The sequence below is a fragment of the Aricia agestis genome, chromosome 8 (genome assembly GCF_905147365.1).
Source record: "Aricia agestis chromosome 8, ilAriAges1.1, whole genome shotgun sequence".
In the NCBI taxonomy this organism is placed as follows: Eukaryota; Metazoa; Arthropoda; class Insecta; order Lepidoptera; family Lycaenidae; genus Aricia; species Aricia agestis.
The window spans coordinates 7,368,675-7,384,381 of NC_056413.1; the positions used below are offsets into that span (position 1 = coordinate 7,368,675).

The 15,707-nt window shown below is 37.8% G+C and overlaps 1 protein-coding gene across 1 annotated transcript in view; it reads left to right on the plus strand.

Annotated features, from left to right (window-relative positions):
- The first annotated feature begins 3,098 nt into the window (after nucleotides 1–3,098).
- The window catches only part of LOC121729515 (protein Wnt-11b-like), a 30,496-nt gene continuing 17,887 nt past the window's right edge, over nucleotides 3,099–15,707 (plus strand). Inside the window, exon 1 of the mRNA XM_042118052.1 lies at nucleotides 3,099–3,371. Coding sequence (XP_041973986.1) covers nucleotides 3,298–3,371 — 74 coding nt within the window. The 5' untranslated portion in view covers nucleotides 3,099–3,297. The remainder of the gene's footprint in view (nucleotides 3,372–15,707) is intronic.

Here is a 15,707-nt window from a genome sequence, read left to right on the forward strand (position 1 = left end):
GAGATAAGACATAAAGTGTGATTTAAAGTGTATAATCACTATAAAGGTCTTTAATCAATAAAAAGATGTTAGATATAGAGCAAAGTCTAACTTATGAAAATGAATATCGACAAACTTGTTATCCTCTACAAGTGTATTTGCAATGAATCCTAGACCGTCAGACACTTCGCAGTCTAGCCCTCGAGTTAAGCTGTTGGAGTGCAATGCCTATTTGAAAAGCGTATTAGTTGGGTATTTGTCGACTTTCGAAGCTGCTAGCAGAGGGTGGTCAATAATAATCTATGGAGTATAGTCTATACATTTCTACATAGGCGCTTTGAACTTAGCTTTGGTATTTCTGATAATGTTCACAACGCCCTGCGTCGTTGGTGCAAAAATGCTAGCAACTTTAGTGCAACGTATTATCAGCGTATTATAGAAGTACCTACAATGGTACATTAGTTAAAATTTTATGTTAGTAGAAGGTATGATTCATAATATTTCAGTAAATTCGTAAGTGGTTTATAAAAGTACAAAGTGCATCTTAATTTTTTTTAAATATAAGCGTTTCCTTACGAAACACATTCGCTTAGTAGGAATCCGGATCTGCTTTAATTTTGAACTTCAAAATTGCTTCGAACGTAATACACGAATTAAAATAACAACTCTGACTTCTAAGACTGGGTTGCACCAATTCACTTTAACTTTAACTGTAAATTTAATTTAATTTTTAACTTTAACTACAATGCAAAATGTCAAAAACCGTACAGAGTGCGGCCCGGCGTTTCAGAGCGTACACGACATCCATAGCGGTGACAGTCTTCCTCTTGGCGTGCTCTGTGTATGTAACGGCATCGCGGATGACATACTCCAAGAACACCTTTAACACACCACGGGTCTCTTCGTATATCAGACCGCTGATACGCTTCACGCCACCTCTGCGCGCCAAACGACGGATAGCCGGCTTCGTAATACCTCACGACGACCTCTGTGGCTCAGTTGGTGGGCTGTTGGTAGCTCAAGCCGGGGGTCGCGGGTTCGAATCCCGCCGAAGGAACAAAAGGTTTTTAATGTTCCCGGGTCTGGATGTGTATTAAATATGTGTATCATGTAATAAAAATCTTAAATATATGTATAGTATAAAAGTATTAAATATATTTCCGTTGTCTGGTACCCGTAACACAAGTCCTTCAGGTACTTACCACGGGGCCAGACTGACGTGGTGTGAAGCGTCCATAGATATTACTATTATTACTATTACCTCAAATCTTTGGTTAAAGTTAAAATGTACGCCATCAAGACGCCATATTTAACCATAACCATAAAGTTAGACAAGGTTTTAAATGCATGTGGCGAAAAAAGGAATAACGCTGTCATCATACAAAAACCGCCATTTTTGACAGTTCTCCTATACCAGCAGCGCCCCCGCTCACGCGCATTTATAACCTTGTTGGATCAGCTGACATCTGTCAATATCTCCGGGCAAAGTTGAGGATAAAGTTAAAGTTAAATTTACCTTAACTATAACCACAAATTTAACTTTAACCACGCCTCTGGTGCAACCCAGTCGTTATCTCTATCCAAAAATGTCAAGTTGGTTTAACGGGTAACCTGTTTCCTTTAATAAGTACGATGTAATTGCGTAATTTCCTCATGCGTTATAATAATGAGGGTCAGATTCGTGTGAACGGGCAAATAAGCATCGAAACCGCGCATAATAGACACAATGGTTCACAATGAGTGCCCACTCGACTGAATTGATAAGTGGACTGTACCTTGTAGGGAGACGCGCCGCCCGCCGACCGCCCGCGCCGCACGTCGCAAGTACTGGTTCGATTTTGGTAATGTTTTGTCATAGTGGTACATTAATTTGAGGTGTAGACGAGTTTCCTTAAAATAGAAACTCGTCTACACGACAAATTAAAAGAGGAAATTTGTTTGCATCGAATAGGTTATAGGCTCGGAAACTACTACGTTGATTTCTAATGTTTATACACATACAGATGTGGAGCAGAAGACGGGGATGGACATAATTTATAGGGCATAGAGAAAATGTACGATTAACGCAGAATTACTGTCTTAACGAAGGCAGAGCCGCATGCAACTTCTAGTATTATAAGTCTAATGATTAATTATGATGAGTAAATTCCGTCAATGAAACAACTGAAAAACATTATTTACGAGTCTCCTAGCTAAAGTGTTGAACTAACAAAATCTAGACTCAGTTTCTTCGTGAGGCCTACAAAGAGTAAAAGCCGGCCCAGCACAGTAGGAGAGATGTTATAGAGCTACAAGCTCAGTTTCTGAAGTTGGAAGTGGAGGTCTTTTCAATAGCTTGGTTTATTGGTAAACTGTAATTGTTAGCCAATAAAACGGAAATGAATAGACAAACTCTTGTTAAAAAACCTCATAAACTATGGCATGCCTAATTGACTACAATAATTACAGTCATAGCATTAAATGACTACATTTAGTCGTAAGTTATTTATTTTCTATGCATTTTGATATTTTTTTTGGATGCAGGTCATCCAATGCATTGGTATTCGGGTCAAACCAGCTATCGCAGTGACAACGTAACGCGTCGCTTTGAGTAGCAGTCACAGAGCAGTCATGTAACTTGTAAACTGTAACAAGAGCAGAATAAACTTTGGATTTTAATTTTCAATTAACATGCCATGTATCTTCTCACCTTCACATAATAATATCAATGGGAAGATGAGGACATTATTGCCAACTCATATACGAAATGTTCACCTAGAAATTATTTAATAAAACGTATTTAAGGCATCAAATTCAACACCCTACAGTTTCCTGTTTGCGAGTATACATTTTGCATGTGTAAAACATGTAAAAAGAAATTCTCATCAAAAGAGTGTTACTGGAAAATCATAGAGATTTTTCTAAAAGGAGCTCTTGTTTTCATTTGCGGAGCACTGAAAAGCTGCCCCCAGGAAAAAAGAAAACTGCATATCTGGATTACTGTAAAGCGCGAAAGAATCATCAAATGTGCATCAATAGTGGTGGTGTGTATGTGTGAGCGCGCGTGTGTGCGGGCGGCGGGTGGCAGCGGGCGGGGGCGGGCGGCGAGTGACCAGTGGCGAGCGAGGCAGCATGGCGCGGCGCTCGTCGCACGCGAGCCCCGCCAGCCCCGTGTGTGAGGTCCCCGACGACTGACGAGCCCGCAACTTCACAAGTCATCTCGGCGAGCTCGCGGCACCCCGCATCCGCCGCCGGACGCGTTTTCCCGCCAAATACATCGCGACTTTTTGTTTTTTGAGCGCGAGTTCCGTGCGAGACGAAGTAACCATTAATTTTGTGATGCGTTGTTTTTTTGTGATTTTTGTTATGTTCTTTGTGTTTTTACCCAAATCGACCGAGGCGATTCGATGGCTGTGAGTATGTTTTGGAATATTTTGTAGCGATTTACACAAGTAAATTTAAAAGAGACGATTAGAAAGCAATTTGATTACGAGATGGTCAAGCTGAGTCCAAGTAGTGTTTCTGCAGTCAAGGTATGTAGGTATAACTTAGTTTTTATTCAAATAAATGTTATTTTAAGTAACTTTGTCGCGCTAGCCGACTATGGTAAACTAGTGGGCTGCCAAAGCCAAAAAGTTCTGTATCAATAAAGTAATCGGGACGCAGCGCAGCGCGCAGTCCTTCAAAAGAAGGAAGCGATTTCAAATTGAACTTTTTTCTACACGAAAAACATCTACGAGATACGTCCAACACCTTTCCAACAAGTGCTTCGAGTTCGAATGTAGTATGTACATGCGTACTGATAATATAATTTTTTTCCTTTTACTAGAGCACATCAGTGTTTTAGAAACCCCCATAATCGGACATGACTAAGTTAATGCAATGAGTCGATGGCGCCTTATATTTCAAATGCAAGAGTAGAACTACCGTGTGCGCATTTTACTTTGTTTTGGAGAAAATATTTTTTTAAATTGGTCATTTTTTTTACTCCCTAAAAACGATTTTTTAAGTAAATTAATTACAAGGGTTTATAAACTTGCTATCTAGCTGATTAGATTAATCATGAGACACTTTGCACTTACTTTATTTCATTACTACAACTCAAGTAGTTCCTGAGATTTTAATTTTTAGGGTTCCGTACCCAAAGGGTGAAAACGGGACCCTATTCATGAGACTTCGATGTCTGTCTGTCCGTCTGTCTGTCGCCAGGCTTACATCTCAAGAATCGCTTATATAGTAGAGTTCTCAATTTTTCACAAATTGTGTATATCTGTTGCCGCTATAACAACAAATACTAAAAACAAAATAAAATTAATATTTAAAGGGGGCTCCCATACAACAAACGGGATTTTTTTGGCCTTTGTTGCTCGATATCAATAATGGCAACAGGTAGGCACTTGATATTTTCACAAAGGCCTTAATTATATTAATTTATGTCTACTTCAATATTTAAGAATCATATTAAAATAAAATAAAAAATTAAAGGGGGGCTCCCATACAAAAACACAATTTTTCGCCTATTTTTCCTCTATAACGGTACGGAACCCTTCGTGCGCGAGTCCGACTCGCACTTGGCCGATTATTTTTACTTACTTTATTTATTTTCCTCTTTCCTATATTTTAAAAATAATTAAAAGCTCTGCATAGCTTTTAATTATTTTAAAAATCTAATTTAAGAAATGTTTATTCAAGAATATTATAAGTAAGTATATCAATTCCATTATTTTTATGCCACAATTAATGCAGCTTTCATACCTTGATCGATCCAGTTTGTTTCCTAGTTAACTACAGCTTAAACGTAGTGATTATATTATTCTCTTTGGTAAACCACAAAATGGTTTTCCAATGAAATAAGAATGCCGTTGGTTTGACATTTCATGCGAATATTCTTTTGTAATTTGATAGAAAATAGACTGGATCGAATAAGGAACGAAGCTGCATTAAAACAGAAGAATCGAAGTACTGACCTCCTCATTCAAAATAAGAGGCAGAAATGCAGAAAACATCAGAGAAAAAAAATATGATCAGAAATCACGCTAATCAGTAATCACATAGGTAATACTATATGAAGGCGAAAGTTTGTGAGTGTGTTATTTGATGATTATGTTGTAATAAAAGGAGTACATAAAAAGCTATTAATGCGTTATGAAGTGTATGTTTGTTACTTCTTCACGTCTAAACTGTTTTAATAAAATTTGGTACGAGGAAAGCCGTACGTTTTACAGCTGTAAATTGCAATTTATTTTCCCTAATAAACCGCGGTTAACATCTCGGGGCACAGCTAGTCTGGAATAAAAATGTCGGTATTTCGTGCTTGTAGTAGCATCTGTCCTCATAATTATACAATTTGTCGTGCTTTAGTCGCCGCTAGATACATAAATAATATTAGTTAGGATTAAGTTGTAACTTGTAAGTAATCATTAATTAACCATATATCAAGCTCATATATGTATCAAGCTCATATCTCAATCAATAATAATTTGGTTAAGTATACTTACTTACAATTTTGAAATTATAACTTCTAAGTATGACTAATTACGTATCAAGCGGCGAAATAGACCCGTATTCGGTTGTTATTCTACCTTCGTATACCTTTACCCTTTCACCTTTACAATCTGAGATGGCCTTTGGGCTTTGTCAGCAGTGTAAGAAAGGCCATTGTTTCCTGACAACACTACATCGAAGCTTTACAATAATTTTAAGTTAAATTCTTAGATAGATAGACATAGATAGATACTATATTATTTATCGCTTTTGCATTAAATATTATCTTTAAAAAAATCGGCCAAGTGCGAGTCGGACTCGCGAACGAAGGATTCCGTACCGTTAGAGCAAAAGTAAGCCACAAATTGTGTTTTTTGTATGGGAGCCCCCCCATCATTTTATTTTATTTTAATATTATTATTAAATATTAAAGTACACATATAATAAAGGATGTTTTAAAAATTTCAAGTGTCTAATTGTTACCATTATTGAAATCGAGCAAAAAAAAGGCAAAAAAATCACGTTTCTTGTATGGAAGCCTTTGGTTGAAGGTTTCATTATTCATTTCATTTTGTTTTTAGTATTTGTTGTTATAGCGGCAACAGAAATACACAATCTGTGAAAATTTCAACTCTCTAGCTACCGTTCTTGAGTTACAGTCTGGTGACATACAGGCGGACAGACAACGAAATTTTAGTAATGGGGTCCCGTTTTTAGTTTTTACCCTTTGGGTACGGAACCCCTCATAAGAGCAATGGTAATTATAATACCCGTAATCGAGCTAGAACGATAACCAGAACCCGGCTAACTAAACATCCACAGCCGGACATAATATAACCTCCTTTTTTTTTGGGAGTCGGTTAAAAAGCTAACTTTAGGTGAAAGGGCGTCGCGTCGCAAGCAAAAAAACACCTACCTAATATTGTTTTTATCTCCTCGCAAGTGTGAAAAACTGAGGCATAGACGCCGCATTGAAGGCTGTATTTGTAAAGCCCCATAGTATATACAGACAGACAGTCAGACAGACAACGAAGTCTTAGTAATAAGGTCCCGTTTTTACCCTTTGGTTACGGAACCCTAAAAATCCGAGGTCTCTAAAAAAACCTTTATAGAAATGCCAACAAACTACCACCGCGTTAAACGTAAGCTAGAAACAAAAGACGATTGGTTAGGTTAATTGGACAAACGCCCGTCTAAAGGTAACAGAGAACTGGAGATGTGTCTAATAACATTGTAATTCGTGTAGTTTCCGGGTGAGAGCAACCTGACGCCCGCACCGTGCATGAGCATGACCGTGCGTCCGCCGTGCCGCCCCTAATTGAACATTGCACTAATGAGCGTTGTTCCGCTGCAATCCGCAATTATTCGCCCCCGAGATTACACCGGGAAATCCCTGGAAATGCGAGTATTGTTGCCGCTTTCCACCGATCCTATCCAATTATTTCTTTATTATATTACACCGTAATTCTATTATTGGATACTTCCGCGTAGCCTTTTTTAATTTCTCTGTAAACGGGATTGTTTTATAAATCATGGTCGTAATTCGATTGTATCCTGCCAATGTCATCAAGCCATGATATTCTTTATTTTATGTAATAATATCTATGATATTCTATTATAAAAAAATCATTGAATAATATATTTAAATACTACTACAAACCAGATTACTTATTAGTTATCCCTTCATCTGTCACGAACTGTCAAACCATTTTTGAAAATGTATCGAAATGCTCTTAGGGTAAGATGCCCATTTTGGGCGCTAGAAGTATTAATATTATGTAAGCCGTACCAATACGTAGGTACTAACTTTTGTTTGAAGTGTCCACTGTCCACTCCCCATAGTCCAAAGTCAATTCCATTAATCGTAGACAAATTATTGTCTACAGTTTAAAGATTTATAGCGATGAGATACCCTGTTAGGAGCGGTGAGTTACGCCGATGCATTTCATTGCACATTTAAAACTTTTGCATTTTCATTACTCATTAGATGGATGCAGTTCCCTAAGGCCCTGTTAAAATCCGAATGCAAGCGAGTTTCTACTAGCCGTTGATACTTAAACGGCAAATGGCTAGTTTTATATTCCAAGAGAGGTTTAACACGATTAAGGTTTTATGTGAGCGCATAAGTATCACTGTACTACCGTCTAAAGAAACACGAATTTATGTAAAACTCTATGTTTTAAACTTCGTATCGCTCGTTCGTGCTGACTGCTGAGTAAAGTATACTTGAATCGTACATTTTTATGCGATTAAAAAGAGCCTAGTATGTCCTTTCCGTGTACCCCGTAGTTCTCTTTGTGTCTGTGCTTATCAAAATTGAAATTAATTTCAAGGCTATTCGAGATAAACAATTAAATCTTACCTCTTTGTAATATTACTACCACTTTTGTGTAAAAACTTTTACAAACTCTAGATTTACGACGAATATGTATGGGTATTAATACTAAGACAGTAAATTATACCTAATACTTTGTGAAAATAAAGTTCTGATTTCTGATGTTCTGAAAAACAAATTCTAGTCCTTTTTTTCTTTCATGGAGCCGTATCATAGACGAGGAGCTGGCGAACCAAAACCGGGCAAGTCCACCAGAGTGCAAAAGTATATTTTTTTCGAATGATCTTCTCTTGACCCATCTGCGTCAATCCCTGTTAATTATTTCAATCAAAACCGGTTAAAAAGTCTTTAAAAAGTCAATTTTCAAACGAAACCTGATTATTTCAATAGTAATAGTAGTAGTTGACACTAGTTTTTTAACCACTGTGAATTTTTTTTTCTCGTAGACTAATCCGGTTCCGTTCGCCAGCTCCTCAGTCTGACAATAGAGAATAACATTTTCTCAAAACACACCTAATAAAACTTTGAACCCACCTAATACACAAAACAAAATAATATCAAAACGTAGAGGTAATTTATTAGTAAAATTCAAATTAAGTTTTCATAAGTTGTAAGCTCCTTCAGCAATGAGCTTAATAAATCAATTTGAAATTTTCCACCAATATCAAATTGAAATATGACTTAGGTATAAGGTACTTGGCTAAAAAGTAATAATTGTAAATTTTTGATTAGTTTTGGTTAATTTAGTCAGTCTGTTTTAGCTGTAGTTAAAAGGTAAAATTTTGAAGTTAAAAACCAAAATCTTATACATATACCGTTCTTAATTATTGCGCTGTCATTGTTTTACACAAGTGTATACTATAGATACTGTTTGATTTAATTTTTAAATACTTTTATCTTGCTACTATATCCGCGGCTTAGCCCGCTGTCGCAACGTGGAAATATCTCCACTGTATCCATTGGTAAAACCTTCATTTAAATCCATTCAGTAGTTTAGATATAATTGTGAATTAATCGACGGAGGTGGTGGGGGAATTCAATTATCCAGAGAGACAGATATTTTCACAAAGAAATCCGAATAATGTTATTATAATAATATTACGAAGAAAAGAAAGCTTAAGATTATTAAATTATTTTATTCGTACGCGGATGAGCCCCGCGCAATTTCTTAGCGAGTAACCCTATTCCCAATGACAAACTATTATAATTCTCCTGACCCGAATTTGGCTCACCGTAAGATATTTTATTATCCTATAAGTAATAATTTCGCGTAAGTGATTCCCGTGGGAGGAGCGTTTTCGCTGAGCCGGCGAGGGCCGGGTGTGGCAGACCGAAAAAAATCATTTCCCTCGCTCGAGTCGGCACTGTGACTTTTCCGAGCGGCCGGCCTCTGCAGCTGGCGGAACCCATTACCGGGGGTCGCCACCTAATGCCGCTCTATGTATTTTTATATTAGTACAGATTTTACGATTGTGATTTTTATTGAATTCCGTCGTAGTTTTTGTAGCGGCCGCCGCTCGCGGGGCGACGTGCCTGCCGCGGAAGGTGAAATACGACCTCTCCAGATTTATTTTATTGCTTCCAGCTCCGAATGCTCCGCTTTTATATTTTCTTTTATTGGCTTATTTGTGAGGAGTAATCGTTAAGATTCGTTAACTGCTAAGTTCGGTTTGGGTATAAAGGAAAACGTAATGAGGAGCCGTTTACGACTTCGGTCGTTACGTGTTTTACGTACTTTTTAATAGATATATTACCACCTTTATCTAACCGCTAATTATTATTAAATAACTAAATATTCTAGGTAAGTACTTTCGCGTTGTTTCATAAGTAATGCAATGGATTGGTTAAAGTTTATAACAAAACAAATGTTGGAGCACGAGCGCAGGTTAACTGATACTTTGTAGGGCTTCGCCGGAGTTAATTGCGAAAGCTCAACCTCAGACTTACCTCGCGTTATGTAAGTACTCACATGCTAATCGAGTGGTTTAGTACGAATATTTTAGTTAAAGACGAGTCGCGGAGAACACGAAAGGGACTCGTTTTATTCGTGATGGGCGGAGCCGGCGTGGAGCGCAATAAATACTGCGCTCTCTGTCCACGATCCATTTGATGTGACACGAATTTATCCGCGCGGCCGTGCTCTTTATTTTCGCCGCGGCTATGTTCATTTGTCCCGACAAATTCATAAATTACCGACATCCTCAGCCGAGCGTGGTCGCCCGTCTTTCATCTCTCTCGCTGATTTCTCGTTCGGCCGTATCGGCCGCTTTGATGTCGGCTTCGTTATCCAATGAACTATTGTTTCCCCGGCTCCGACCTATAATTTTATTCCGACTTCTGTTTTTCTTTGTTATTTAAAACGTGCCGGGTTCGTTTAGGCTTTTATCCGAGTTGGAATCGTTGCAATTATTTTTAAGGCAACCGACCGGGTGTACCTGCCCGCAGCCCCGCAACACAAAGATAAGGCACGTTGACCCTCGACCCCTTGTAAACTCCGGTGTGCCGCAAACCGCCGCTAATACTCACAAATGCAAAGTATGCAAAAGGGCTTCGTCCGCGGCCGGCCTTTGGTACACCTTGTTTAATACCAAAGGCCGGCAGTAATGTTTCGCGTAGGCAATAATAAAGGATGTGTGCCGCATACTTAATGTAGAGGTAATGATATGGACTATGGAATAAGTAAATTTTTACACTTTGAATTTAGCTTTCCGTAGAGTTTCATAAAAGCACCTTAAATACTGATGTAAACATCGGTCAACGAGTAAAGAAAGTAGCCATCAATGAAAAACTGTTATCATTTTCCAACCAGTTATATTATCGGATAAACAGAATGGTATCAAACGCGTGCCTTAGCGTGACTTAAACACGAGTATAATACTGACTAATGAGCTTATACGCAATGCCTTGACGTGAAAACGCTACCGAGAGGATTAGTTTTACGCTTTATAATTCTCGAAATCTCATTTTCCGTTCATACTTTACACCGACGGCTGTTTCCACGGTTTCACCTGCAATAGGCTCGACGTTGTACAGCGCAAGATTTACTGGCGTTTCAAAAATGTGAGGAATTTATATCCTCTAGGTTTTTTGCCTTTTCCAACTTTTGTGGAAATCCTATTTAACTTTTATTGAATACCTGATTAACTGGATATTTAATAATATATATCCAGTTAATAACGGATATGAATAAATATGGATAGTTTCAGAAGTAAATGTAGATATAAATAAGGAAATCTTTATTATGGATATTATAATATTAGCTGACAGCGAGTGCTGACCAAAATACCCTGGAGCATCGACACATTTCCAAATGCCTGACTTTCACGAAAATAGCAAACTGCTCTTGGCAGTCGGGATATAATCAACATTTTCACAACAGTGGATAGTCACCTCTATTATATGAGACTTTTTTTTAACTGTGAGTATGAGTTGACATTTTTCTGCCTAAGCATTACATAAGTATAAAGGACTAAGGAGTAGATGTAGAGATCATGTCCCCAAAATATCCACAGTTGTATTTACAGCATAAAATGTATCTTATACTATACTATCTTATACGATACTCCGCGCGGCTTCGCCTGCATAATTTAGGAATTTCACGGAAACCGTACATTTTTTGCAAAAAATTGCCTATGTCCCTTCACGTGGTCTATTTTCCCCATTTTTTTTCCAAATTTTCTTCTGTTTCTTCGCTCCAATCGATCGCTTAATAATATATAGCCTATGGCCAAAATATTATTAAGCTAGCCTATTTATTATTAGATTAATAATAATATATAGCCTTCTTCGATAAATGAGCTATCTAACACTGAGAGAATTTTTCAATTCAGACCAGAAGTTCCTGAGATTCGCGCGTTTAAACAAACAAACAAACTCTTCATATATAATATTAGTATAGATTCGACTTACAATCAACACCCAAAAGAAATTTTAGTAACTCAAATCAAATTAATATGAATGAGAACGGCAATTGGCTCCTTCAGCTCAACGACTTAGACAAATCGCCGTTGTATTGGACAATCTGTCGAGTAACGCCTGCATTTGTTTCAATTATTTCAGCTTCCTCCTTAATACTTAGCCACATCCGTCTCCATTTATGTGGGATTATCGGAACGTGTTCGGCATACACGTCGAATAATGAGCTAGAATTTAATTTAATTAAGCACAGATGCAGGGAAAGCGGTAAGGAGCCTGCATAATAATTAATCCGGGCGAATCACGGCAAAGGTTGCCACTCGCTCCCCGTCGCACGAAGCCATCCATTAAATTAGAATTGTAGTTGATCTTGATTAATAACAGTCATTACACGCGGACGGCGTGCGCCGAATGGTTCATAATTACATCATCTTTGTCCTCCGCCGATGGCCCGAGAGGGAAGCGTTTGCTTCTGATCGTTACGAATTGTGACTTTAACTAACCTCGGATATACTCGGCTAATTGATTCGTTAACTCGGAGAGGATACGACGCGGGATAGGGGAGCGGAAATGACTCAGCAGATCTGCTCGAGCGGTTATTTTAACATGGTTTATTGCACTAGCTATTGAATATATTATGCGTTCTGCGAGTTCCAGCCGCGCGGTAAACTTTCATAAATTGAAAAGCTCGAAGTGCCGATAAATGGATGTAGTCGAGGGCTTTTAAAGATCAGCTTTTGTTTTGAGCTTAATGTTGCGTAAATACCGGTCGGGGTTAGTCACTATAACTTTCTATATTTAAAAGTAATCCCGCATACTAAAACGTGAAAGAATGTTGAAAGCTAAATCTAAACGAATGTTTAAAACTTTTTAATGCCATTTTATTATACCTAGAACTTTTACAACAACAAATTAGAAAAAAAGTATGGATTACTTATTTTCTAAAATTATAAATATAAAATCTCTCTGTCTGAAAAAATATTATCGTCAGGTAGCCGGTAGGAAAGATAAGACATTTTAAGGCTCATATACTAATTGTATCGTTAAAGCGTTAATAGGGTACAGTTTTTATAGCGGCACGGCACACCGCCATTGAAAATAGATTACAAGAAAAAGTTTTCGTTTCGGTCGTGTTATGCAGATAGGCTGTGGGCGGCTGCACGCGAGCGACAATCATTTAGCGTTTAATCATCATTAAAGCCGAATCAGACGCCGCCGCCGCCACCGCCGTCACCGCCGTTGCATCTGCGACAGCTGCTCCTTCTAACTTCTGATACTTATGTACAATATTATGGTACAACGCTGTTTACATCATAATTTTCATTTGAGCAATGTTCAACTTTCAATACACACTCTGAAAAATATACTTTAGCGAACTTACTTGTTATTTCTTTGATAAAGATTAAAGTCTGCTCAAGGGTGTTTGTACTTTTGTAGTTTACTACGTAGTGTGGGGAGTACGACTACTCGGAACGAGATATTCACAATACAGTATCCAATATCGAATGGTCAATACAAAGGAACATATTCAAATAAGGTTACCTTTTTATAAACTACAAAAAGATAATATCGCTTATTATTTGGCGAGCATTGTGCTACACGCTCCTTTATATTACGACCTAGTCGCAACAAAGCGGCTCCCTTTGCTCCGGTGCACGCTTTTTATCTAGTAGATCGGGATAGAATACAATTAGATACGGGAATTATTTTATTAGTGTGTGTCTGCACGTGCGCGGCGTGACCGACTCGATTACCGGAGTCGCTGCCGCCAGCGACACAATGCGCCGCCGCCGCTACGCTCGTTTGCGCCGCGCGCCCGCGCCGTAGCGAGGTGAATTGGTACACTTTTGACTATTTGGAGGCGTGGTTTTCCCATTGTTTGGCATCCAAACTTTTTAAAATCACGTTTTTTTACAGTATGTATAATGGTGTTATGGTGCTGCAGCTGTTAACTATTCGTGAATTAGACAATTGCATTGTTAGTGGTAGGTATTAGATAAAATTATAATAGCGGTAAAAAAGTGGAGAAAATCCGTGAGGACAAGGAAAACAAACCATATAAGATGGTAGTCACGAGTCACAACCCTGTGACATGAGAAATACGTTATTTAAGTTTGATTAAATCACAATACATATTATAACATACTATTAACTCTGGAATGAACTGTCACCAGCAGTATTTCCGGATTTATATTCCCACTTAAAAGGCCGGCAACGCACCTGCAGCTCTTCAAATGTGTCCATGGGCGACGGTAATTGCTTTCCATCAGGTGAATGGTGACCCGTTTGCTCGTTTGCCCCCTTATTTAATGAAAAAAAACAATATCATGAGTATTAGGTAACATAATTTGCATACATTGTGGCGGTAAGGATAGGTCTTTCCGTTGCACGCGTCCGCGTCAGCAGTGACGTCGCGTGCGCCTGTCTCCGCCTCGACCCTAGGACTGAACGAGCAGTGGCGGATCAACAGCCGCTAGACGCTAGGAATAAGCTTTAAATATATTGTTGTCGCCCCTACTTAGCATACCTATGTAAAACAGTATGTTTAATTGGGTCTTTCGCTGGTTCGCACCACAGAATTTCGAACCGCGGTTCGAAACAGCGAAGAACCGTTTTTGATATATTTTGTATTCCCGATTCATACCGCGGTGATTGGAGTGGTGTGAAACCACTAATTAATTATTTTTTGCTATGGGTGGATTCGGACCACGAATTTAAGCCAATAATTATTGTAACAAACTTTTTTTAGTCTCATTTATTTATTTGTACAGACGTATAGAAAAGTGGTTTCAAAAAGGAATAAAAACACATTTTTAATAAAGAAATTACATTTCTTTCAAAAAAATAATAAAATGGGAAACTTTAATAATAATAATAAGGTTTTAATTGCATAAAATCACAGTCGTGAATTTTAGATATTCAAAAGGAAAATAATCTTTATAAAAATACTTAAAACTATAATATAATTGTATAAAATCACAGGAAAAAATTGAACAAATCAACAAGTATAATATTTAATGTAAATAAAAAAAGTTAAAATTACATAACTGTATAAAATCTTAGTCGAAAAATTCAAATAATCAAAAATAATAAAAACAAACAAAGTAGTAACAATCAAAAGGAGTAAAATTATTATTATTATAAAGTTAATTTTAAACCCTTAATTTTTCCAGGCAGTGACCGATGGTTATTTCACCCGCTAATAACTCTTTTATGATGTTACCTATTCTTTTAAGTTTTTTGCGCCCATCTTGCATATTTTAACTTTAGTTTGGTCTTAAGACTTAAAATTAATATTTTTGATTTCTTAAAAAATATGTTGAGCTTAACTGTACTTAAAGGAATATTACATTGTAATAATAGAACTATCTACACTGCGGTTCGAATCCACTAATTCAAAAACAGGTCTTCTCTGTTTCGAACCGCGGTATGAGTCGGGTACTTAAAAAACAATCCTTCGCTGTTTCAAACCGTGCTTCGAAAAACTGTAGTGTGAACCAGCGACAGACCCGTTTAATTATTATGGACATAACTGTTGGAACTTGGAGTATACTGTATGGAGTATACTGCGCATTACTTAAATATTTTAATATTTTAAAAATTTACTCGTTTCTTTGTGTACCTAATAGTATGCATAATGTTATGTCTATGGTTATAATGTTATGTATATGTTAATGTTTTTTGTAAGATAAAAAACCGGCCAAGTGCGAGTTGGACTTAAATAAAGGGTTCCGCAGCAGCAATACGGTTTATTTTTTTTTAAATTAAGAGATTTTTGATTTATTTTCACATTTCAGTTGATTTAATGAAATATACCTTATTGCTGCTGCGGAACCCTTCATGGGCGAGTCCAACTCGCACTTGGCCGGTTTTTTGCCATTTGGCTACGGAACCCTAAAAAGGGCCGCCGCCTTCTAAAATATGCCGCCCTACGTTCGAGCCTACTCAGTCTACTGGTAAATCCGCCTCTGCCGACGTGGCCCTACCACCGCCCCCGGCCCCTCGGCCCTACGCC